This window comes from Physeter macrocephalus, chromosome 1 (genome assembly GCF_002837175.3).
Source record: "Physeter macrocephalus isolate SW-GA chromosome 1, ASM283717v5, whole genome shotgun sequence".
In the NCBI taxonomy this organism is placed as follows: domain Eukaryota; kingdom Metazoa; phylum Chordata; class Mammalia; order Artiodactyla; family Physeteridae; genus Physeter; species Physeter macrocephalus.
Genome location: NC_041214.2, coordinates 129,096,210 through 129,122,262, shown reverse-complemented (window position 1 = coordinate 129,122,262; position 26,053 = coordinate 129,096,210). Strand labels below are relative to the sequence as shown.

General features: G+C 35.1%; 1 protein-coding gene across 1 annotated transcript in view; it reads right to left on the bottom strand.

Moving 5' to 3' along the window:
- The window catches only part of ROBO1 (roundabout guidance receptor 1), a 415,029-nt gene that overhangs the window by 136,669 nt on the left and 252,307 nt on the right, over nucleotides 1–26,053 (bottom strand). The window contains exons 4-6 of the mRNA XM_055086128.1: nucleotides 6,098–6,218; nucleotides 5,612–5,750; nucleotides 3,429–3,556 (exon numbers count right to left, since the gene is read on the bottom strand). Coding sequence (XP_054942103.1) covers nucleotides 3,429–3,556; nucleotides 5,612–5,750; nucleotides 6,098–6,218 — 388 coding nt within the window. The remainder of the gene's footprint in view (nucleotides 1–3,428; nucleotides 3,557–5,611; nucleotides 5,751–6,097; nucleotides 6,219–26,053) is intronic.

Here is a 26,053-nt window from a genome sequence, read left to right as displayed (position 1 = left end):
TCTTTTAAATAAAAATGTAATGCTTTATATTTGAGAAGAGTTTTAATAATTTTTTACATAATAAATTATCATGATTATATTACTACTTCAGATTTCTCATTTACAATAGCAAAGGAAGACCTACCTGTCTAGAATTATCTGAACATTACTATTTTTCTTATGAAATAACCAATAATTATTAAAATTAAGCGATAAAGCTATCACTAATAATAATGCTTATATGACTACAACACTCATTTATAAAACACTCTGTAACAGACAATATGTTAAGCTTTTTATATATATAATTTAATTTAATCCTTATAAAAATGCTGTGAGGTTGGAATTACTGTACCCATTTTACACATGGGGCAACTGAGACTCATGCAATTTAAATAACCTTTTCTAGGCCACACAGTTGGTAAATGACAGAAATAGGATTCAACTCCATTTTGTCTAACTCCAATGTCTATACTCTTCGCTACACAATTCTCTGTAACGCACTTCGTCCAGCCCTGGTAATTCCCAAACTCTAGAGCAATTTTTTAAAGCCCTTTATTCTTTCTGTCAGCTCAGCAGGTAACTCCTCATTCCAGAGACTGATGAACTTGCTTGAAAACAAAAATAAAAACAAATTTCTGTGCTCTAACCCAGATCTACTAAATCAGGTTCTCCAGGGGCGTGCTTGATAATCTGTATATTTAACAAGCTTCAGATAAGCTTAGATATACACGTTCAGATAAGATCAGATATTCAGCTAAGTTTAGGAAACTCTGTTGGGGGGGGCAGGTTTTACTCTGTTCCTTTCAAACACAGACCACCAGGCAGCCATCAGAGATGATAATCTCTTCAGATCTGATCCAATGTAACCTATTGTTAGCACTCAGGATCAAAGTCACCAGAAGATGGTTGAATTTCCCCTGGGACGTACTGTACTGTGATATTTCTACCACTCAAGCAGAAGGTTGGAGTTCAAATGCATATTTCAAATTGTAACAAGTATTTATTATATAAAGTGCCTACTAGATGCCCAGTACCATACTAAGGACTGTGAATAATACACAAGTAGAAAAACCAAAGAAATCATGAGGTGAAAATGGAATACTTGAGGAAGTCCATACAGAGTCTCTAAAAGAGCAGAATCGGGCTTTCAAAAAAATATATATATATATCAAAAAAAAGGAAGTAATTCTCAAATGAGGGTTAATTTTTAAATGTTAGAACAAATCATATCTGTACTGGGGGTGAAAATCAAACGCTCACCCTTATTTAAGAAAGTTTTTTTCCCAAAACTGCTACTGGAACATAGGGTTCTGTGGTCCAACATCAATTCTCAAAATTAAATATTTATTGCATGAGGAATGAGGAAAAGGAAGATTATTTTTAAGCCCATACTGACTCCAATAGTGCCTCAAAAATGAACCACAAATAAAATACAGAAATCAAAAACAACTATGCTACTGAATTTCTAATAATTGTTTCCTGCTATCAAATGTATTCATTTCTGATGTTTCCTTTGTAGTAACTAATATTTTTCTACATTCAATCTCAAAGGAAAAAAATACATAACTTCTCAAGTTTCCTTTGAAAAGTTTCCTTTGTTTTTTTTCTTAGTTATCTTTTGCTTTTGGGAATCATGTTACTTTCTTTGACATATTGTGTATATTATTCTAGCATGTTAAAGGGATTTTCACAGTGATGTTAATATGCATATTTTATTTTAATAGTTGAATAAAATAACTTCTTAACAATACACAGATCTTTCATAAGTTTATAGAAAACCCAATGCAGTTGAAATAAGAACTTCTAAATTCCTTAAGTAGTTTCTGGATTTGATCATTTGTACCCAGTTTTCACTGAAATCCAGGCTTAGGAGCAAGAATTCCATATGGAAAACTTAAGGCTGAATTAACTGTGGAATTGAGTATAAAATTGCAGGAAGAAACTCTATTTTGATTTCAATGTCTACTGTAGACACAGCAGAATGGCTATTATTTATAAAAGCATCATCTCTCTGACTAATATAATAGACAATCAACCTCCCTGTCACAATTGCCTGGAGACAGACACACCTTTTCATGTCTTGTATTCATCCTGGGCTACTTTCACTCCCTCCGGAGGGCTTCTGAACTTGAACTTGACATCTCTTAAATTTATGCTTTCTCTAAATGTAAAGGGGTTTTCTTTTCTTACAGTTTTAGTCTTATGTGGAGTTCAAGTCTAACTTAGATTAAAGAGAAGTAGTCTAGGCCTTAGAAATTCAATGTTTGTTCTTGATCTTTTCTTTTTTTTTTCTTTTGTTTTTATGAGGTTGAGCTAAAAACCCCAAAGTGGGACATAATGGCTTTAGAGACAGGAAGGAAATATTCTTTATTCCTTTTTTCTACTGTAAAAAGCCCACAAGGCTCTTTTGTAGAAAGCCCACAGTAGAAGCTCTCTTTCAAAAGCCACCTTTTTCTTCGTAATAGCCTTAGAGGAGACAGTGCTCAGAAAAGATGACAGAGCAAGTGTTGCTAATGTCATACTCAGAAACAAGCTAAGTGGTTTATGGCCAAAATCCCTCTTTACTCTATATACGTGTCAAAATATGGAATTTTTTTCACCAACAAAATGCTCTTTAAAGGTCACTGTCTCTCAAATTCCACAATAAACAATTTGCCCCTAAAAAGGAAAAACATGAGAGAAAGTTCTCAGATGATACATAGTAAGAAATAATCAGTATGACATCATGGAAAAAGGAGAAAAGGGATTATGAGAATGAGAAACATATGAAATTATGGAGACAAAGGAGGTGACAGAACCATTTCTGCATATCAGTTTAAGATGTGACTTTGACATTCAAAACCTTGTAGCCAAAGAATATGGCACCCATTTTGGCTCACATCGTACCAAATAATAAATCTTCATCAAAATTAGCAAAGTACAAATGCAATTCGTTCATTCAACAAATATTTATTGAATGTCTGTTAAGTCACAGGCACGGTGTGCACAGAAAAGTCCCTACTCTATGGATGGATCTTACATTCTAGCGGGAAACAGAATCTTTTCACTTTTTTGTTCTGAACTGTACAGACCCTTGAAAGTGCATGACCTGAAGGAATGGTAGACTTATTTTCATTGAAAGATCAAGTTTTCGCGGCAGTAGCTGTCATTTAATTAAAGCTCTATGTTTGAAGACCCAGAGATTAAATCACACTCCCCTCCTCTACTTGACCAAGACAATGCTCTCATAATTTTGAAAACTTAGTTCAATTTCCTGTAACAGACACTTATAGAGCTCCCATAGGCAAAACAATAATTTCCTTTAAATATGTTTGGAATAAAGTATATATATAGCACTATTTAAAGTCTATATTTTATATAGACTACTCTAATATGTAATATTTTCAAATATCAACATTGTATCTTATATAATAAATCAACCACAAAAAATGTTCCCCAAACCTTACCTTGGACAGTCAGAGTAGCGGAGGCTTCAGCTTTTCCAACCATATTTTCCGCAACACAGGTATATGACCCCGTGTCACCAGCCATCACCTTCCGAATTTTCAAAGTATGATCATCTCTGATTTCATATCTGGTGACATAACAAAAGAAAGCACCGTTAAGTGACTTTCTACTTGAAAGAATCCATCATTACAAATAGGTATTTAGGTATCAAATCACAGGCAACATTCTCTTCAGAGAATTTAAAGCAGAAGGTAAATAATGCAGCATTCCTCTAAGTAAGCATGCGCGTAGAAAAGAGCTCTTCTTTTACATTCGTGTGGGCAAAAATATTAAAACTACTTTTTAACAGAATATTTTTAGGCAAAGTTGATGCTTATTTGTTTATTTCCTCAAGCTCCTGTACTCATACTAAAATTTAAGTGACCATTAAATAACTTTTTATTATATGTCAGACTTTAAGCGTTTTGTAGGTTCTATCTTTTAAAATTCTTATAACACCTTACGAAGTACTATGCTCATCTCCATTTGGCAGATGAGAAAATTGAGGCATAGGAAGGTTAAGGTAGCTTGGCTCTGGTCTTCAGCTATTTTAATGGCAGAGTTAATATTTAAACCCAGAGAGTCTTATTCTGGAATTCCCTTGCCTTGCCTCATCTTGCCTTTTCTTAAATGTTGGGTGTCCCTTGAAATTTCACCTTAATCCTCTTTTTACTCTATATGATATCCCTGAGTTATACTATCTACACTAGTTTATATATTGATCGACCACACAAACATTTGCTGCCCCTATTTCACTTAAGCTCCAAATTCATAATCCTGACTAATAGTTAGACATCATACCCCCAGAGACATTTAATATTTAATATGTTAGATAAAACTTTTTTTTCTTCCACTATCACATAAAATAACTTCTCCTAACACAACCTACCTATCTTCCTTCACCAGCTCCCTATATGTAACAAATCATTCAATTCATCAGTTGGGTCTCAGAACTTTCTCTCCATGATGGACCCCTAGCCTATTTCCATCTCATCTCCCAGTTCAGGCGATTCACATCTCTTATCTGGACAACAACAATGGTGATGCAGCCAACAGCATCCCCCCAACCCCTTGCCACATTAATGTGATATCCATAATGCTAAAAAAATTATTTCCTCTAAAAAGCAATCCTGTTCATAGTTATCCCTCTTGGCTTATCAATGTGCAAGCCGTATGATTCAGAATTCTTTAGTCGATACAAAGTCCTGTAAATCTGGCCTCACTATCTCCAGCCTGGTTTCCCATAACTTCTTGCCACATGCGCTGTGTGCCGCCATGCTAAATTTCCACCACTCAAAACAGTCTTAGATTTGTGTCTATGTTGTGACATCTCTTTTCCTGGAATACTCTTCTCCTCTTTCTTGCTTATCAAATTGATACATATTTTTCAAGACATTGCTTCTATGTCACTTTCCTTTGAGAACGCTCTCCTGATTTTCTGCTCCCATGGGTCTACCTTCATGCAACAAAAGGGTTTGCTACGTTACTCTGTATCTATCCATACATGACTCCTTTGGTGAGCTCCCTGACAGCAGAAACTATACCTAAACCATTGCTGTGACCCTCAAACCTAGCAGGGGCTCAAGGTATGTCTGCCGAATGAATGGACACACTAGAGAAGACAGCCTAAAGACAGTGCCTGAAAGTTTCATTTCATTACCTCATTCCCTAAGGCTGTGAGTTTATCTCTGCTTCTAGCCAATTTAAGGATTTGACAGATATCAAGAAACTCTGACCTCTTCTACCATTCCCTGGTGATGTTGTAGCTAAGGAAAAGGGAGTCTGCTTTTTAATTGGTTTGTAGTTACATCTTTAGTGCTGTACCTCCCTTCCCTACCTATTCCCATATAAGACATTGGTATTAACTGTAGTCTGGTTGGACAAAGAGAAAACTGTTTAAGGAATGTCACATCTTCCAAGGGTTCCCTGGGCAGGCTGGGGTCATGAACTTACAGTTATCTGTACACTCTCAAAGAAAGCATGGCAACCTTCTGATTCTAATTATCTCCGTTACTATGTCTGGCCCAAGGAGATCAAGGAGTCTAGAGTAGACCATTCTAATGGCTTATATGTGAAGAGTGGTCTGATGAGAACTGTAGAAATTCTGAGTGGATGAATCCCATCATTAAATTCTGATCCATACCTGGATTTGGGCAGTTCCCCATCATCTTTCCTCCATCGTACTGTGGGCACAGGGTCGCCTCGGGCCTCACATTTAAATTCCGCACTGTCATCCACAGTGACTGCCAAGTTACTAGGTCTCTTCACAAATGACGGTCTCTCTAAAATTAGAAAAATCATCTCAAAAAAAAAATACAGATGAACAAACTAAAAGCCATTTTAGATGTTCCGTAAGAGCAGATTTATAATTTAAAATATCATTTAGAAAATTATTCCACCAAGTTCCCTACTTCTCCTCCCTAGGTATAGTGTTTCCTCCTAATTGTCTTCCTATGTCTTGGCTACTTTATCTCAGGCTGCTTTACTGATTTCTTCTGTCTTTTTTCCAGCCCCCAAAATATTGGTTTACCTTCTAGAAAAGGTCATTTCTTTCTCCCTTGTATAAAGATACTAAATAATAATAAGAGATAAGCTTTACAGTGAGCAGATCAGATAAAATTGCACTTACCTAAAACAGTTAGCTCTGCTACTTCACTCTCACGTTCCCCAACCATGTTGGTACCAACACAAACGTATTTGCCAGCATCACTTTTGCGGGTGTAAGTAATCATAAGCTTTCCTCCTCGTATCTTAAAAAAAAGTTTCACGTGACTATCATTAAAAATGCTACAGTAATTTTTACATGACAGAGGTCTTCGTAAGTGAAGTCTACTTTCTAAGCATGCAAAGAAAGACTGATTATATCAAGAAGCTGATGTGTAGTATTTACTCTATAGGTAATAACTTTAAACAGAATTTATTCCAAAGGTACAATATAAAAGAGGCAAAACATTTTTACTTACCTACATTTCTCATAAAGTAATTATATTCTATATAACTAGAAATCTGTTTTTCCAAACCAACCAAGTTCTTTCATGTTATTTAATTAAATGAAAACCAAAAACATTGTGTGAACAATTTGGTTAGCAAGTGGAAAAAAGAAAAAGGAAATTCTTTTTTTTTAATTGAAGTATAATTGATTTACAATGTTGTATTAATTTCTGCTTACAGCAAAGTGATTCAGTTATTCATATATATATATATATATATACATTCTTTGTTTATCTTCTTTTCATTATGGTTTATCACAGGATATTCTGCTATACAGCAAAGTGATTCAGTTATTCATATATATATATATACATTCTTTGTTTATCTTCTTTTCATTATGGTTTATCACAGGATATTGAATGTAGTTCTCTTTGCTATACAGTAGGACCTTGTTGTTTAGGAAATTCTTAATACCATATGACTATAATTAACATGTAAATACATATTAGCTATACGTAATTTCAAGGAAGCATATTCTAGTATTACAAGATGTGGAAATAAAAATGTCTCTAATTACTTAATTTGCCAGAGTTGCTTTAAGCAAATATATCTTAATTTCTAAAACATTACAGAACCTGACCTGTCCTAAAAAACATAAGTGTCTCTGCCGTCCAAACAGTTTCTTGGGGACTTAGGAGGCAGAGACGGAACAGATCCCAATAAATCATCTGGAAAGTCATTCGGGTACACTCTTGAACACCTAATTATTTGAAGAAGGATTAATTACAAATGTAAGCAGACTTCCTGTACAATATGTAGGCCAAAGCTAACCATGAATTAAGATGGGGATGCGGAAATTGAACTATCTTCACTTAATTTAATATGCTTTTGGTGGGGAGTAGAGTTCAATTACCCCTGAATAACTATAATGCTCTGAACCTTAGAAAGGTTTTGTCAGCGATAACTTCCAGAATGCTTATTCATGGAGGTTTTGACCTCACAGTTATTTTGTACAGTATACAGATTAAACAAAGGAGGAAAGAAAAAATACAGAAAGTAAGGAAGGAGGGAAGGAAGGAAGGAAGGAAGGGACCATTCAAATAGGATTTTTTTTCATCCTACACTGGGAGTTTGTTGAAACTACTACTTTATAAAGGTGGGGTCACACTGTTTTGGAATACCTAAATTGCTTTATTTCAATCCAGACATCCAAACTAGATATTGCGACCAAGTCTTTATGTGTTAGGACAAACCAAATATTAACAGAGCAGTTTTAATTTTTGTGCCTTTAGAACTTGACATCTTTTCAGTCCCTTTATTTAAAAAATGACCATGATTCTCTAGGTGTCATTATAACAATCATCCAGGGACTTTTCTCTGCATTGCTCATGATTCTATCCCTCATGCTTAGAAAAATGTCTGCATATAGTAGTCACTCGAAAGATTTTTGATGAATGCAAACTGCTTTTGTAGACAAAATTAGTCTATTGTCCACTGAAGCATTTTCATAAAGGTTTATAGCAGCTACAAGATATATTAATGATAGATTTATTGTTTTCATATATACTTACCTGTTTTCGAACAGAATAAATAAAAAGAACAAATAAATGTCACATGAAAAGAAAAATACCTTCCAAAAGTTAACTACTGTCAATACTTTATGAGCATTTTTCTTTTGTACCTCCCTCTCTCTCAATATAGATATAGATAAATAGATATAGAAATATAGATATAAAATATACATTACACATACACACTTTTACTAAAGTAAAATCATGTGATTCATGCTTTTCTTTTTAAAGTTGCATTTTCAACTCAATAATATCCTACAAAGCACAAAGGAGTCCACCACAGTAAAGAATTATCACGCACCCCATATGTCAATAGCGCTGAGGTTGAGAAACTTTGTTCTAAAGACCTGGCTCTGGCCTAAGGATAAATGCTGAATTAAAATAAAAAAAGGAAGGAGGGATTAAAATCATGTAATACCATTAATGTTTACTTTATTTGGAAAAATCATTACTGAGGGTCCCCAGGTTAGTATAAATACGCCTACACAACTTCCATCCCATTAACAAGACAATTTCACTATAAAACCTTATATTCTACTCTACACTCACTGGCAATAATGGTTCAAAACCCCAAAGTGAACATTACAACTTAAATGGAAAATCAAACAAGCCTAAGCAAACCTGGGAGAAACTTACTTCCTCGGAGATGATAGAGACAGAAATTGACAAAAGTGAAGGAAGAAACAACAAAGTACTGAAAACAGAGAAACACACAAAATAACAGATGAAAATGGTAGTCTTCAGTTTCTACAAGTTCAAATTGATTTTGGCATTATGTCAATGGCTGAATTGAAACAGAGCAAACCAAAAGCCATAATTCTATTCTCTATGGTCACAAATGTGGACTGCATGGTGGCCTGTTCTTTTCAATAAACAGAAGAATAGAAAAAAACGTAATGCTATAACCCCGATCAAATATGACGTACCAGCTTTAAAGCAGTACCTACTATCAACAATCACCATTTTATGTTGTCATATAAAAATATTGATTGTAAAGGGTGACTCTACACATTCTAAATCTTAGTGCTCCTTTGTAAACCAAAAATGGACATTTCCTCTCTCTCTACAGAGAAAGGAAGAATATGTCTAACACATACAAAAACACCATAAATGTGAAAATAGCACTATTTAAAACAAGCTAAGAAATATTTCTTGGCAGGTCTCTTTCTGCAGCTGGATCTGACAGCCAAATTGTAAACCTATCAAAAATGAGTTTGTATAATGAACAGACACAATGTTAAACACTGCACTGCAGCAGCTCTACTTCAATTAACCTAACCGGGTAGTGGAGAGGCAGAAGGAGTTACGCTTTCCCACAATATGGCATCTAGCCTATGTCAAAAATCGAAGCAGAGGTCCCACTTCCTCATTACCATCTACCTTATCAGCCTGCAGTAGTAACCACATTAGAAGCCCACATCTCCATAAGCTCTAGACAGCGCTTAAAGGGGGACCTCGGCTAACTAAGTACTAGATGAAAACAAAACAAAAAAAGGTCCCAGTGGTGTTGCTACTTCTGGGGAAGGAGACAGGAGGAGAAAGGAAAAGGTGGTAAAAATGTTAACGTTTCAAATATCTTTACACTTTATATTTTTCTTCAGAACAGCTTCAGATTAAAAAAAAAGTTTTAGTGACATTCAGGTATGGAATACCTCAATGTACTTGATATATAGGATTCTTATATACTAGCATTTTCCCTTTAAGAAGCTATAAATGATTATATTCCTTAGGGGTAAAAACCTTCTCTCCTAGTACTTAAAGACTTCTCTGAAGTAGTTGAAAATCTCTTCTAGAATGCTTTCATCTCCTTTATTGCATTGTTTACTGAGTAACAAGATGATATAGAAAAATCAGGTATAAGATGTAGCTTTTCAAACAAAAGTGAAGAGAATTATTTCATATTTCTGGTAAGCATGAAGAACCACAATCAGAATTCTTACTTCCAGAATACAAGAAGGAACATTATCTTTGCACATATAGAAGCATGCTTTCTTTTAAAAAGTAAATTAAGTAAGCTTTTTGTCTGGTTATTCTATGGCATATACAGCTCACCCTGCAATCAGTGCTTAAAATCAGAAATAAAGATGAACTTAAAATGAACTCCTTGGTATGTCGTCATTTTCTACCCTAAAGCAAGTCAGGTGATTTGCAGTATCTGTTACACAGGAATTGTTTTTCAGGCATCACCCCGACAATGTTATCCATACACCTCTAGGTTAATATACTAAACCAACTGGGGCTAATTAACTAGTTTGGCTACACAAAATCTTTTCTGCTTTTAATTACATTAACCTAATGTGACTTGAATTCAGCAGACCAAAAACGAAACCACTAATTATATTAAAGGCTTCAAAGATGATTTCAAATTGCTAACCACCAAACTGTCATATAATTTATCTCATTTCCTTTAGTAGATTTTGCATTCAAAATCTGTGTTTCTTACTATAAATACTATTTTTAAAATAGATCCTAACAATGGATTAAAAGAACACTGATTTAGAATGCTAAAAGAGATATATGTTTAAACAATACACATAAGACGCAAATAGGTGTCATTATACCAATGAGAAATTGTGCAGTACTTAACTTTTACAATTTTCTAAAAGATTAAAGACTCAGAAATATTCATTTACAGTAGTAAAGACTTAATAAGCAGGGTTAATAGGAGGACTAAAAATTTTAAAGCACCCAGGTTTAGAAATTATTTTTTCTGAAACACTTGATTCTTTACGACTGTTTTTATACTGTTTTGCAAAGTAAATGAGATGAGAGGTTTTGAATTATAGTCTAGTGTATCATCCTTAAACAATTCACTAAGTCTCTTTGGGCAGAATATCTCTTCATAGCGATGCTGCCAATTCTGCCTGGATCGTTGACCTGTAGAACAGATATCAAACTGTTGTGAACTAGAAGGGAAGTACTCTGCATGTGTTTAAGACTTCTTAATGACCATGAGATGCAGGTACCCCAGATGGCCAGTCACAGCCCCCAGACATTCTCTTTGGTGAACTAAACTGCAAGGCAGTTTTGGATGGTTCCTAAGGACTCCTTTCAACAGAGACACGTAAAGAAGAGTCACGGTAACAGCTTTTATTTCTTTAACATTTAGCATTAAATCAACAACAACAACAAAAATAACCTCCCCCCTCAAAAAAAAAAGATATATTGTTTTATCAGGGAGCAGAGAATGGGAGGAAATGGAAAAATACCCATTACTTTCCAATCTGGTTGCAAGCGTGGTATCAACCTTTAATGTAAACAATTCCGACTGAAGCATCCATACCTTCTAACATATACCATAGTACCTTTCAAAATCAATTATGCTTTGTTGCATTCTAAATTAAGGAAAAGCACTGGTGGTAGTGTAATTATATTGTACAAATGATAGGCAAAGGGTTGGATAAAATACATGTCTCATAGCAGTCTAAAAAAATTATAACCAAGTAAAAGATAATTCATATAATTCAGATCTTATACAATATCAAAGAATACAGTATTTCTTATTTGGCAATATTTCTTACTCACAGTCCCAGGTAAGCAGTTCCTTAAGAACTGTTAGTAAAAAAGCCATGTCTAGAATGAAATAATTTCATGTTTTTCTAATCATGGTTGAATATCATGTGTAGGTACTTTATATTTTTGAATATACACATTCATAATTTTGCTGTGTCACTCTTTGGAACCTAAATTTTAATGGAGTTAGTAAGCAGATAAAAATTTAAGTTTTTGAAAAATTTCCACTATCAAAAACCATTGATATAGGACTTCCCTGGTGGCACAGTGGTTAAGAATTCACCTGCCAATGCCGGGGACACGTGTTAGATCCCTGGTCCGGGAAGATCCCACATGCCCTGGAGCAAAGAAGCCTGTGCGCCACAACTACTGAGCCTGTGCTCTAGAGCCCGTGAGCCGCAACTACTGAGCCCACGTGCCGCAACTACTGAGGCCCGTGCGCCTGGAGCCCGTGCTCTGCAACAAGAGAAGCCACCCCAATGGGAAGCATGCGCACCGCAACGAAGAGTAGCCCCCGCTCGCTGCAACTAGAGAAAGCCCATGCACAGCAACGAAGACCCAATGCAGCCAAAAAATAAATTAAAAAAAAATTTTTTTAAAAACCATTGATATGGGCTTCCCTGGTGGCGCAGTGGTTGAGAGTCTGCCTGCCGATGCAGGGGATACGGGTTCGTACCCCGGTCCGGGAGGATCCCACATGCCGCGGAGCCAAAAAAAACCCACATTGATATAAAACAATTTATATCTACTACTCTTGTCACCATCAACACTTTTCTTAAGTATAAGAAGAAATTTCCAGAACTTAACCTTTATTTATTCTATTTATTTGAACTAATCTTGTCACACAAAATGTTTTTAAAAGTGATATCGTGTATCCATAACAACATGATTTCATATTAAAGTCTCAAACATAAGTTTTATTTTAGATAGATAAATAAACAATAAACCATGGTTAGCTAAATCACAGTTCTCCTTCCTGGCTAACAAAGTTTATTTCCTTTCTACTTTTCATAAAGGCTACTGCCTCTCAATATATTTTCCAAAAAAAATTCAACTCTTTCTATTCCTATTTTATTCTGGTTCACAGAGACCTCAAAAAAAAGGAGAGAAAGAAAGAGAGAGAGAAAAAAGGAGAAGGAGGAAGAGGAGGAGAGGGAGAAGGAAAAAGAAATGCATTGTCTTAAATATTTCCCACTCAAGTTTCTTGATGAGATGTGATCTGGTTTCAAACTAGTCATCCAAAAGCTGTTAGGCAAAGCTGGCATGTACTCAGGACCAGTTCAATATGGACTCGTGATACAAAATGAGAGTGACTGTGTCTCTTGGATGGGTTAAACTAAGAAAAAATAGATTATATACTAATATTTACAATACTTTTTTACTATAGATTATAAAAAAAGTAGTTAGATTTCATTCACACTGTAAAAATTTTTCACCTGAATGATACTAATCCATTTACTTGTCCATTCTTATGCAAAGCTCCCTTCCTCTTTATAGCCTACTTATGGTATGAACAATGTTCATGAGATTTTCATGAAAAAATCTTGTACAACGAAAGGATGCCTGGATAAGTACATATACATCGTAAAGAAATTATGAAAATGACAAATTGGAAACACATGACCATTCCACATTTTACCTGGTGACATTAAAAGGAACAGCCTTACAAGGAAAAAAACCACAACTTATTGTAGGTCTTTCAACTGTTCTATTAGGAGTGGAATTGAGAGGAAAAACAGGCAATTAGGATCTCTCCATTGGCATCCCATATCTGCTTGGGCTACATGCGTACAAGAGAACATGATCCAATTTCATTTGTTTGCTGGTACACTTTACAATATCATTTAAAAACCAACATGATTTCTGCCAGGAGTTTAAACACACTTGATCATCAGAGAGAAGCAACAAGAGACTCATGCAGAAAAAGCAATTATCCCAGTGGGGACACGTGGCTCTCTACACAGCTTGGTGAGCTGTCAGCTGAGAACACAGGCCTGGGAGAATCGCTGCCTAGGACTATGGCAGCTGCATTTCTCTGTGATTTTCATTTCTCCGACTAAACTTCTCATTTCTTCCTCATAGCAATTTATAAATTGGTAGTTGGCTCTTTGCTGCCACAGAAGCACACCTAGGATAATTCGATATAGACTATATCAGGAAGAGCTGTACTGCTAATTGCAGGCAAGTGGGAGCCACCCTGCAGAGAGGCATAGTTAGTTAAAGGGAGAGGATGATTTTCTTTGTGAAGGTATAAATTATTACCTTTCTATCTATCTAGTTTATATCACTGGAGGATCTTGCCATGAATCCTAATTTTAACAAGGAATAATAGAAAAAAGAAACCCAGTCTCCTTAAAAGACACCTATTTTGCTTGCTTAAGCGTGGCTCAAAGTCAATATGAAGACTTGGGTTTGGCATTTTCTCTTGAGCACCCATTTTCTTGAACCAGTCAACCGGGAAAGCCATCTCTAATTTATCATATTCTAAACCAGGGGCAGACAACTGCCGAATGCTGGTGAAATGGAGAGCAGATGAAACAGTGAGGGCTTTTAGTTGATTCCCCAGGTATCTGGTTCCCAAGTCATTAAGATCAGAACCCAAAAGTGAATCCTATAAAAAGGAGGCAATATAAAGAGTGGTTTGGGAAGAAAATAGCCTTTGCTAGCTGTCCCCCCAAAGTAAGTAAGTCGATTGATCTTTACCTCTGAAAATTCTATGTATTTCGTGGTAGTATTCTGCATACATATGAGAAATTAATTTAGTTCCTAGCCATTAAAGTTAATGTATTGGTTCCTTCACAGGTCTCATGAAACAATGTCCTGCTGTTTTAAAGGTAAAAACAAAGTCTTATGGGCAATTTTCACTTTCCTACGAAACCAGGATTGCTTTTTATCACCTCTTCCAACCATCTGGCTATAATTCTGAATTTACATACAGTCACTGTTAGGACAGCCTGAAATAAAAATCTATGAAGGAATTATGACTATACTCTAGAAATAAAGATGACAAATGCTCATCATATCTGAGGGGAAAAAAGCTCATTTTCAAACACTTGGCTCTTTTGAGTTACAAGCGGACCAGCTGAAAATACTTTTCAAATAGTAAATCTTTTTTCCTCACCATGGGTTCTTATGCTTAGTTCTTTTCTCCAATTTTGGTCCAGTGTGAGAATTTCCCTCACCACCAAATGCCTTGCTCAGGTAATGCCTTTTCCAGAGACACTGTTTTGTTACTCTTGAAATTTAAATTCACTTATATTATGAAGAAGACATATAACCATGGCAGACAAAGTCAAACCAAGGTTGAGTATATAAGGGATTCTTGGATTTAGAAATGCAGGATGACTTTATGGAAATGAAGTACAGAAATTAACTAAGGAGAATTGCTCTATGGAAACATATTTGTAACTTGCAAAAATAAAAAAGCAATAAAAGCATTTAATACTGTTTATTAAGATTCTATACAAGTATGAAGATCCCTAAAGTAGCTACAAATTGAAATAAACACTCATTCCCATTCTGTGGTATTTTAATCTAAAAGAGTCAAAGGAGAACAAGAAGAGACTTGCAAGTGACAGGCTTAATTGATTAATCAGAGTCAAGGCTCATCAGACAGGGTCGGTCAGAGATTCAATATCCATATGGCCAGTTGCTTCACTCTTATTGATCACAAGACTCTGCCCGAACCTAGCTCTCTTATTTGGCAAATGTGTGCCTCATTTCATAAGGGACAGATGATAAGATAAAAGACGATAACCCCCTCTCCTCCACCACTGCACATGGTAAAACAAATGAAAATATATCTACATACTACCTAAGAGAAAAGAAGTAGGCTAATTTACACATGTAAGGAAGAGAATAAAATCTTGGGAAGAAAGGTCTGAGCTAGGGCTTAAATGAACTCTTTTCAGTGGGTTACATTAACCTTCAGAATTATCTACATGTACTTCTATTTCCTTAGAACTAATGGTTAACTTGTGGACAAATAAGAAATCAAAATAAATGCATCCTGCCCCTTATAGTTCTACAGTTATCTGTGAAAACAAGAGAAAATGTCTATCTGAAGAGTATTTCAAACACCATTTGGAATGATACTTGTTTGTGATAATCCTTCTTAGCCATAAATGGTTCGGTTCCTCAGTCAAGACAAAAACATACTGAACAGAAAATGTAGTGCAAAAAGTATTAATGCTGTTAAGGATCTCAGTGTTTTGAATTGCTCCTAACCCTAAGGTAATGTTTGAACTTTTATTTGAAATTCAGAATTTTGTGAATCCTCGGTTGCTTCCATACAAACCTAAATAGGAGGTTTCAGGATTGAGTAGAGGGAAAGGTTTTGGTGTTAGTGATATCAATCAGTGGGAAAATGAAGGCACAAGATAAAGTCAATATGAAACAAAAACAAAAACAAATAAAAAACTTGATCTTATGCTTCTCGCTTCTCTTCTATATAAAATAGAAGTTCTACAATGGCAAGGAGTTTGTTGTATCTCTAGAATCTTGCTCAACACCCACACAGAAAGCACACTATCAGATTTTTCAAGACCTGAGATGTAGGATACATGGAATTCTTTGATTTCACTCATCATCTCTTCATAAAAAGGCTTGATATTTTAGAATTTATGTTAGAAGTACACTCTTTTCTATTGTCTTGTGGAAGACAAATTCAAATTCTGATGACTTCATACAAAAATAATAAATACATTTAAATTTTCTAATATTTCAATAGGAGTTTTGAATGACTTAACAACTGGAAAAACCTGAAAAAAATTATGTCCTAAGTGTAAAATGCTTTTGGCAGTTTTTTCCACAAACACATGAAAAATACATCAGTGAACCTGTGGTAAATTTCGTAAATGTACGACTGTATTTAAACAACAATCTGAAATATCATTACTGTTGTGATTAATGAGAACCATGACGCAGCAACATGTGCTGTGTATATGACATTGCTGCATGCATCATCTTTCATTTTCACAACAGTCTCACAGGTGAGGTATATTTTTCTATTTGGGGATGAGAAAACTAACGCTCAGAGAATATCAGAAACTTGCTCCAGATCATTTAGTAAGCGATTGGAGTTCATTCTACATAAATCCAAAGTAAAGTTTACATAGTGCACTTTCTTTTGGACAGAAAACAAGAGCTCATGTTTTCTGTGCTTCTCATGACACAAACTACAAATTAGCAATGTATCGTATAGATTGCGAGAACCAATGGCTTGGTGAAGAAATAGGTGCTATTGGTGGACCTCCCTGAGCCCGTTAGATTGATGGCCTTCCATCTATTACACTCCATGTTTAAGCCTGAGTGATTGGGATAGCCAATCTAATTGCCATTAATCCATCTAGCTGCCAGTGGAAAAGATGTGCATGTTTACATTTCACATATGCATGTGCTCTTTGCAGGCGAAATCTAGTTCGGTAAATATCTTACGTTAGTTCCTACACAGAGGAATAGCTCTTCTTTCCCCATATAAACATGTACTTATTACTATGGTATATTTAAAATTTGAACAGAATATTTATAAAGTTTCCTAATAAAGATGAGAAAATCTGACATGATCTTTTATAAGCATGATGTATGTAGCAATATGGTGATGTGATGTATCTAGGAGAGAGAAGAGTGACACCATGAATGTTAAAAGGCAAAGAAATAAGAAATAATGGTTTCCTTAGTAAATTACACTTTATCCACTCAAGGAGACAGAGTTCCATTATTTTCAACCAGTATTATACAGATTGAGTTCACCTGCTTTTGAAATTGTCCCATTCAAGATGATGCTCTTAAAGGTGACTTAGACATGAGCCTTTTCCTAGTGTGATCAGCCTTTAAAGCTTTGTGATCACCTAGATTTGTAAGATTTAAGAAGAGGAAACCTGTGCCATCTGTTAGTAATTTTGTTAATGCACACCGGATTATTTTACAAGTGTATGATTTATCATATTATCAAATTCTTCGGGCTTAAGGAGATAAAAATTGAAGTGGTCAGATGTTACCAACAGAGTATTAGTACTTTTAAAACAACTCACCTTTAGACAAAAGAAATGCAGAATCAGCATTAGTTTAGAGAAGACATCAGCCTCAGCATAAGATTTGGGATTATTTTTGGAGAGAGCTTCTTTAAAAGTGACAATATGAACAAGTTGGAGAAATAGATAAAACCAATTTTAGCCAATTATAAACTATGAAAAGGAAATCCCAACCCCTTTGCTCAGATTAAAAATAATTTTAAATTTAAAGGCTTAAAATAATTTCTTTGATTTCTGCATTTTGAACTATGTTTTAAGGAAAGAATGCTGTACAATCAAATGCACTTTTGAATCTACTACTTTGCTTTTAAAGATTACAATTCATTCCTCCTGTGGTAAACAGAAAAATAAAATTATGTCTGGGCCATCATGAGCAAACACCAAAATCACAAGCATTTAGCAAAGTCAACTTTTTAAAAACAGAATTTACGAAAAAGTACTCTGATATCATATAAATATTTTCCAAATTATAGGCAAGATTTATAAGCAAGGTTTTAAGATAAATTTTAAAACTATATCTTTAGAGAAACATTTCATCCGTGATTAATAGAACATTGAAAATAAAATAAACTGGTTGGAACACCATCCTTGAAACCACAAAAGACTGCACCTTTAATTTGGCAAACTACTTTAACATATAATTAAACAAAGTGCTCCCAGACAGTAGTAAAATTCCACTAGTCCTTGGCTATTTGGAAAAATGTAATGGCCTGATCAAATATATCAAAGTGCTTGGAACGTGAAGAAACCCAGCTGCTTGAGTGAGCGTGCATTATAAGGAAAACACAAACGGGACAACAACATTTGTAAGTCAGCTATCTAAGTTAATCAGAAATTCCTATTAGGAGCTCTGTCTCTGACCACGTGTGTTCGTTCTGTAGAGTTATAATACTTCTGGTAGTATACTGTATTGATAATGACTTTGAATTATGAGTTATAACTCTTTTTTAGCTGTTTGCTCAAATTTCTGAGACACTTTCTGCTTCCTGGAAGATCTCCTCTGACGGAAGGATCATGGCTGCTGAGCGGCAGTATACGTCCACATCAGGTTTGGGCCCAGTGAATTTCAGGAGTTGGCAGAATTCCATACCGAAGGCGGCTTAGGCACATCTGCCAGGCGCTCCTGAAACTAACATTCGGGTGGGACTAGATTTTGGAAAAATATCCAAAACTGTTTTGGAGGAAACATATTTGGAAAAAAAATTCAGAAGGCCAGAATCATCTTGAGAGATTTAAAAGAGTACTGACAGTCAACATTAACACAAAGCTGGATAAAAAAATCTACATTGTACAATACCAAAACTGTTCAAGAGTATTCTGATTTTTCACATACGTTAGGACTTTTACTCATATGGAAGTTCATTACACTCCTTAGAGGAAAATTAAAAGTTAAATTATAGTATATCGTTTCCTGAAGTCACCACAGATTATTTGTTAAACTAGACAATATTTTATCTGGCACTCTTTAGCCTCTGCTACTTTATCTCTGCATCCAAACATACTTGCACCCTCTCTGCGGTACTTGAGTCATTTTATATGGACTTACAAGGATTTTATTAGGAATTACAACTAGGTGTCTCAAGGGACCCAGACAAAAATGGGCACGCAGACTATAAATTACAGAGGCCCCCTAAAAGTATATGGCATCCAGAAGGAGACTCATATATTTGTACACTTAAAAAAACTGAAACAGGATATACCATTTTTATCAGCGTTGTTTTTTGTCTGTTTGTTTGTTTGCTTTGTTTTGTCCGCTCAATAATACAAAAGGGTTCTTTTTCATTCTGAACTTAAAAATCTCTGGTCTCTTACCTCTCCAAGTTATTAATATCAATGCAGAATGAACAGTAACTGAAAATCAAGACAGCACTACTTAAAATAACACCTTACAATAAGGCAGTTATTGTGAGTCTTCAAAACACTCTCACTGCTCTGGTTTGAGTCTCATTATGAGCCTAATAAATAGGGAAGATATTATTAGCTTAGTATTTTCAACAATTAAAGGATGTGACCAAGGTCTAGTTATTAATGCAGTTTCAAAAAAGGAGCTTCAGACTTTCCCAAGATGGCCATAAGTTAACCTTAACTTAGTATTTAAATTGCTGTAATTTATTTTTATTTATTGGATGAAATCCTGAGTCCATCTCAGATAATCAATCACTTAAGATGAATTTAGATATGTTCTTAAAAACATAATTGATAAAGCAAAAATGCATACAGAATTATTAATCAACATGACACAAGGCCATGTTTGTACCCAATGGATAAATAATTGAAAATAATAAGGGAAAATATAGAAAATAATACTTTCTTTTTCTCTTTATTTATTTTTATTTATTTACTCATTTATTTATTCTTGGCTGCATTGGGTTTTTGTTGCTGAGCGCAGGCTTTTCTCTAGTTGTGGCGAGCAGGGGCTACTCTTCATTGCGGTGCCTGGGCTTCTCATTGCAGTGGCTTCTCTTGTTGCAGAGCACGGGCTCTAGGCATGTGTGCTCGGTAGTTGCAGCACGCGGGCTCTGGAGCGCAGGCTCAGTAGTTGTGGAGCACAGGCTTAGCTGCTCCGTGGCATGTGGGATTTTCCCGGACCCGGGCTCAAACCCGTGTCCCCTGCACTGGCAGGAGGATTCTTAACCACTGTGCCACCAGGGAAGCCCAAAATAATACTTTCTATAACTGGTACTAAGATAAGAAATACTGAATTTAGGACCAAAACAAGTAGCAAAATTGTATGAAATGAGTCCAGTAAAACACTTTACCTGTGGATTTTTTGTTAGGAAACATCTTAAATTTAAGTGTTGTTTGAGAAGGGGTGATCAGGTCTAGTTCATCATGGGAAAATCAGAACAGGCATTGAGAGGTCTGGCTCTTATTCCTGACTCACGATACAGATCCATTAAGTGACTCAGGGCAAATCTACTCCCCTGGCTTCCCTTTCTTTCTTAAAAATGAAGGGACTTGCCCATTTACCATCTCTCCTCAGTTCCATCTCTAAGATTCTGTAAGTATCTGTAAGTCACACTTACAGAAATATATTTACTCACATAATTAACCTGTATAATATCTCTTCCTTCTCTTGCTGATAAGGCAGTGAAAAAAACGTGCTTTAGAAAAAAAATAAATGGTATGGATGATAACTCCTTTCCAATTTATAAGGGAATAAGAAAGTAAATATATAAGTGCATATGGAAATAGAATCAAGTATGTTCATATTAGCAACTTTTCAGTTCTGAGTATACTAGAAGACATTATTATGATTTATATTTCATTCATTTAATATTTGCTCAAGAAATATGTATTGAGCTCCAACCACAAGACAGAGGGAATACGGCTGGGCTTTATGTGTCACGTATATTCGATGAGTAATATATAAGTAATGATTTGTAATAGGTTAAAAGAGAAATATTTAGCAAAAGGAAAAGGAACAGATAATAGGAAGTCAAATCTAGTGTGCAAGTGCAGAGTAGGGTTTTGCAGAAGGCTCCTCTGAACAACTTGCCTTTAAGTTGGAACTTGAAAATGAGTGAGTTAGACAAAGACGGTGTAGGCGTCAAAACATTCCAGGCAGACGAAATTGGATATGCAAAGACTTTCATAATTCGGTACTGCAAACTCTTAGTATCCAAGCTTTTAAATGCACATCTAACACACAAATAATGAAAATCTAGAGAGCAATAATCAAATAAATAGTCACTGGAATTATATTTATAACTATATTGTCATCGAAACTAATTTGTGTGCTAGAACTGAGAAGCCCTTAGTTTATTAAAATCCTTTCAAAAGAGTACTTGGGCTTCACAGGTAGGCCTGAGATGCCTGGCTTTCTTTTTTCTAGTTTCAGCGTCCAAACACGATGAGTGTATGTTTAATTATTTAAATAGAATTACGAGTTTCTGGAAAGGTTCAGGATGTTCCTTAGGAAGATAAACCAGCCTTTCTCCACCAATGAACCTCATCCGAATCAGAGCATTTCTCAATTCCCCTGAGAATTGTACATAACTAGAATTGTTCTAGATGCCCGGGAGAAAAGTCAATTTATTACACAGAGTGGATGCCTTAGGGCATTAGGGCTTAATTCTCTTGTGGAACCCCCAGTTGATTACTGCACTTCACAGTAGGGGTGAACATAGGATTTTAAATTAGTTTCTTAATATCAATATTAGTCTGAAAACTTTACTTACTCATAATATTCACCTGCACTAAATACTCATGGTGATTCTGTAGAAATTGATTTTCTCACAGTTGTAAATCAGTATAAATAGAAATTTGGATGAGAAAAAATGCTGGGTCTGTTTTCATATACACATATGGTCTTCTTGTTAATTCAGAAAAGTTGAAATTGCTGTGGCATAAACAGTTCCCGATTTTCCTTTTCCATCAAGTTATTGATTGCTAAATTTATCCAGAGTTCAGGCAGGTACAACAATAATCACCAGAATACTGATTACTAACACATACAGAGTGTGTCACCATTTAAAACGACATATAACATGTATTTCCTCACTGGATTCCCACAAGGACACTGTAAACCAATATAGGTATTATTAGACAATTAATTTCACAGATGGAAATGATGAAATTTATAGAGATCAAACGTCCATAAAATCATGCATATAGGTGTTAAAACGTTGTCTTATAATATATGAAACTGTTTAATTTTACTAATACTGTACTCCAATAACTAAATTTGAAAATTAAGTAGGATGGGATGTAAATTTACTTTTTAACTCATTTCTTCAGTCCCATGATTCATATTATAAACTTATATTTAAATCATGAATAAAATGTTTATTCTTTAAAAAAGATTTCTTAGTCTTTAAAAAATCATGAATAAAATTTTTATTCTTTAAAAAAGATGATATATAATGTGAATGACTCTTTATGTAAGATGGGCAGAAAACAATTCTGGTTCAATACACCAGTTTCCTTTGACCTTCACACAACAGAACTACATATTTATTTTTCAGGAACACAAATTTAACTTCTCAGGGAAAAGGGGCTCTATGACATCAGCTGCATTAAGCATGTGGATTTCCTGTAGGGGAGCAGAGGGGAAAAGGAAGCAACGGACATTGAACAATGAAAGAAGCTGGAAGACCAGAGGAAAGCACTAATCGAAGGAAGGGCGGAGGGGCAGATGGCTTAGGAAGGAGACATGTGGGAATTGGGGGGAAAGGAAGTAATTGGCAAGGAGAGGGCTGAATGCCACATTTATGAAGGATCTGGAGGACACTGGGGATTTGGATGGGATGTGAGTCAGCTGCTTTTCACCAAAATATCACACCAACAAGGGAAATCAAAGAAGCCCACAAAGACACACAGGAAGCAGAAAAGGCCTGGAAAAAGAACTGATGACATATTGCATTCTAACAATTGTACCTCTTAGCATGAGGAATGGGAGGTGTTAAATCATTTTTTATGTATAACTGAATTTTTCTCCTAACTTCACTAATGATTTTCAAAACTTTAACTTGCTTATGAAAGAAATGATATAGATACAACTCTTCTATTTAAACTACATTTTATTTACCTTGTATGAATGAGATTTCTCATTCATATATAAATCAATTCATTTAAACCACCTAGGCTTAGGGTGACCAACTGTCTCAGTTGTCCCAGAACTGAGGGTTATTTTTCTGGGACTAGGGATTTTCAGTGCTAACACCAGGACAGTTCCCTGCAAACCAGGATGGCTGGTCATCCCATCTAAGTAAAAACCTTAAGAAAAGGCTACTAAATTAACCTTTGCTCATCACGTTAAAACACAGAGATGCTGTGAAATTTTTTCCACATTTTCAAAGAAGAATGAATAAAGTCTCAATACGGTTACTTGATAAGTAGATGAAATTGACAATAAAATGGTTTCTGGACTATGGATTTGATAGAAAGAAATAACTTATAATGAAAGTATTTCTTTATAATCTAAATTATTTTTTCTACTAAGTAACAAGAAAATCTATGGGACATATAAAACATTTTGTAGCATGCTGCTTTGAAGACAGGTAGGAAAAAAATTAAAAATTCAAGACACAGCTAATCTCAAAGAATAATACAAGTCATTCAAAAATGTTCATGTCACAAAGCCACATACAAAAAAATGGGAAAAGCATGCATTGTTCATCTCTAAATTTTAGCTTAGAAGCTAAGAATATAGGGCTTCCCTGTGGCACAGTGGTTAAGGATCCACCTGCCAATGCAGGGGACACGGGTTCAAGCCCTGGTCCAGGAAGATCCCACATACCGTGGAGCAACTAAGCCTGTCCGCCACAACTACTGAGCCTACGCTCTAGAGCCCGCGCGCCACATCTACTGAAGCCTGTGCACCTAGAGCCCGTGCTCTAGGTGCAGTGAGAAGCCCACGCACCGCAACGAACAGTAGCCCCCGCTCACCGCAACTAGAGAAAGCCCGCACGCAGCAACGAAGACCCAACACAATCAAAAATAAAAATAAATAAAATGTTTTTAAAAAGCTGAGTTTCGAACATGAAAAGAATGTCTTTTAAGCTCTTCTTTTAAATACTATAATGAAATAATTCAGGATAAATGACGGTGAAAGGTTACTTTGAAGAAACTTACTCTGGAATTTCAGAATTGAGTCCAGGCAGATCTTACCATTTACATTGTATTGTTACTATATTAGTTTTTACAATATTTTATTGTATTTATACGAAATTGTGAAGCTACTGCATCAATATTTTCTTTGACTTAATTTCCCATTCATTTATGTAATGTCTCATTATTGCTTAATTTTTCAGCAATAACTTTTGACGTGTGTACAGCTGATGGTATTAGAACCTAACTAATCCACAATTTGGACAGTTAGCTATAAAGTACAGTCAGTTAAATCATTCTCTGATTCATTCCCTTTTAATATAAGTCCTTCTTTCCCTAAATGCCAAATGGCAAACAGTCATTTATCATCCTCTTTAGATAATCTCCTAAAATCTTTTTAGGTAAGACCTCTAGTGTCCAGAATAAATAATTTTAGTTTATCTGAACTATAACCTTTGGTCGAACTTGACCATTTCTGTGCCATAGTTTGTGAAACTACCAAACTTCAAATGTTATAGATCTTTGTTATGTTACAGTTTTTATTACCGGACATAATATGAACGAACAGTAGCCCCCGCTCACCGCAACTAGAGAAAGCCCGCACGCAGCAACGAAGACCCAACACAATCAAAAATAAAAATAAATAAAATGTTTTTAAAAAGCTGAGTTTCGAACATGAAAAGAATGTCTTTTAAGCTCTTCTTTTAAATACTATAATGAAATAATTCAGGATAAATGACGGTGAAAGGTTACTTTGAAGAAACTTACTCTGGAATTTCAGAATTGAGTCCAGGCAGATCTTACCATTTACATTGTATTGTTACTATATTAGTTTTTACAATATTTTATTGTATTTATACGAAATTGTGAAGCTACTGCATCAATATTTTCTTTGACTTAATTTCCCATTCATTTATGTAATGTCTCATTATTGCTTAATTTTTCAGCAATAACTTTTGACGTGTGTACAGCTGATGGTATTAGAACCTAACTAATCCACAATTTGGACAGTTAGCTATAAAGTACAGTCAGTTAAATCATTCTCTGATTCATTCCCTTTTAATATAAGTCCTTCTTTCCCTAAATGCCAAATGGCAAACAGTCATTTATCATCCTCTTTAGATAATCTCCTAAAATCTTTTTAGGTAAGACCTCTAGTGTCCAGAATAAATAATTTTAGTTTATCTGAACTATAACCTTTGGTCGAACTTGACCATTTCTGTGCCATAGTTTGTGAAACTACCAAACTTCAAATGTTATAGATCTTTGTTATGTTACAGTTTTTATTACCGGACATAATATGGACTAATTCTCAAATGTACCAAGCTTAGTTTCAAAACCACTATAACCTCCATTGTGTGAACTAATCTCTCCAGACCTTTACAAACTCAAAGACAATATTTCACAACGGAAACTAAGAGTTACGGCCATTCTGAGTTGAAATTTGCATTGATAGCAAATCAGTCTTTAATATATGTAGCAAAATCTATAGGACCTATAGAAAATGTTGTCAGTAAAACAAAAGGCAGGTGTCCCCGCAGTCAATTGGAGTTAACCACTGTACTAGTGAAATTTTAGTATCTATGTGACAGGGTCAGGATAAAATGGGTCAATATATATAAAGTGCTTAGAATAGGACCTGGCACATAGTAAGTGCTACATTAAGGGTTTAATATCAATATCCTCCTCCTCTTATCCATAAGACTGAATTGACAGGTATAAGTGTGCCATAATGGAAAGAAAATAGCTTATTCATTGAGTTTTAAAGGGGATTAAATGAGATAATATTAAGTTTCTGGTACATGACAGGTGCTCAATACACAATAGCTATTGTTATTACTCTGGTAGAGTAGTAAATTGTTGGTGTCCCTACAATAACCATTTCTAAAACTCAACACATTTGTTTGGAAAACTTCAGATTGAAAAAAATAGAATGGTGTTTTTTCAGTTTGTTTTCATGATAGACTTAAGCACAAGAGCTGTAAC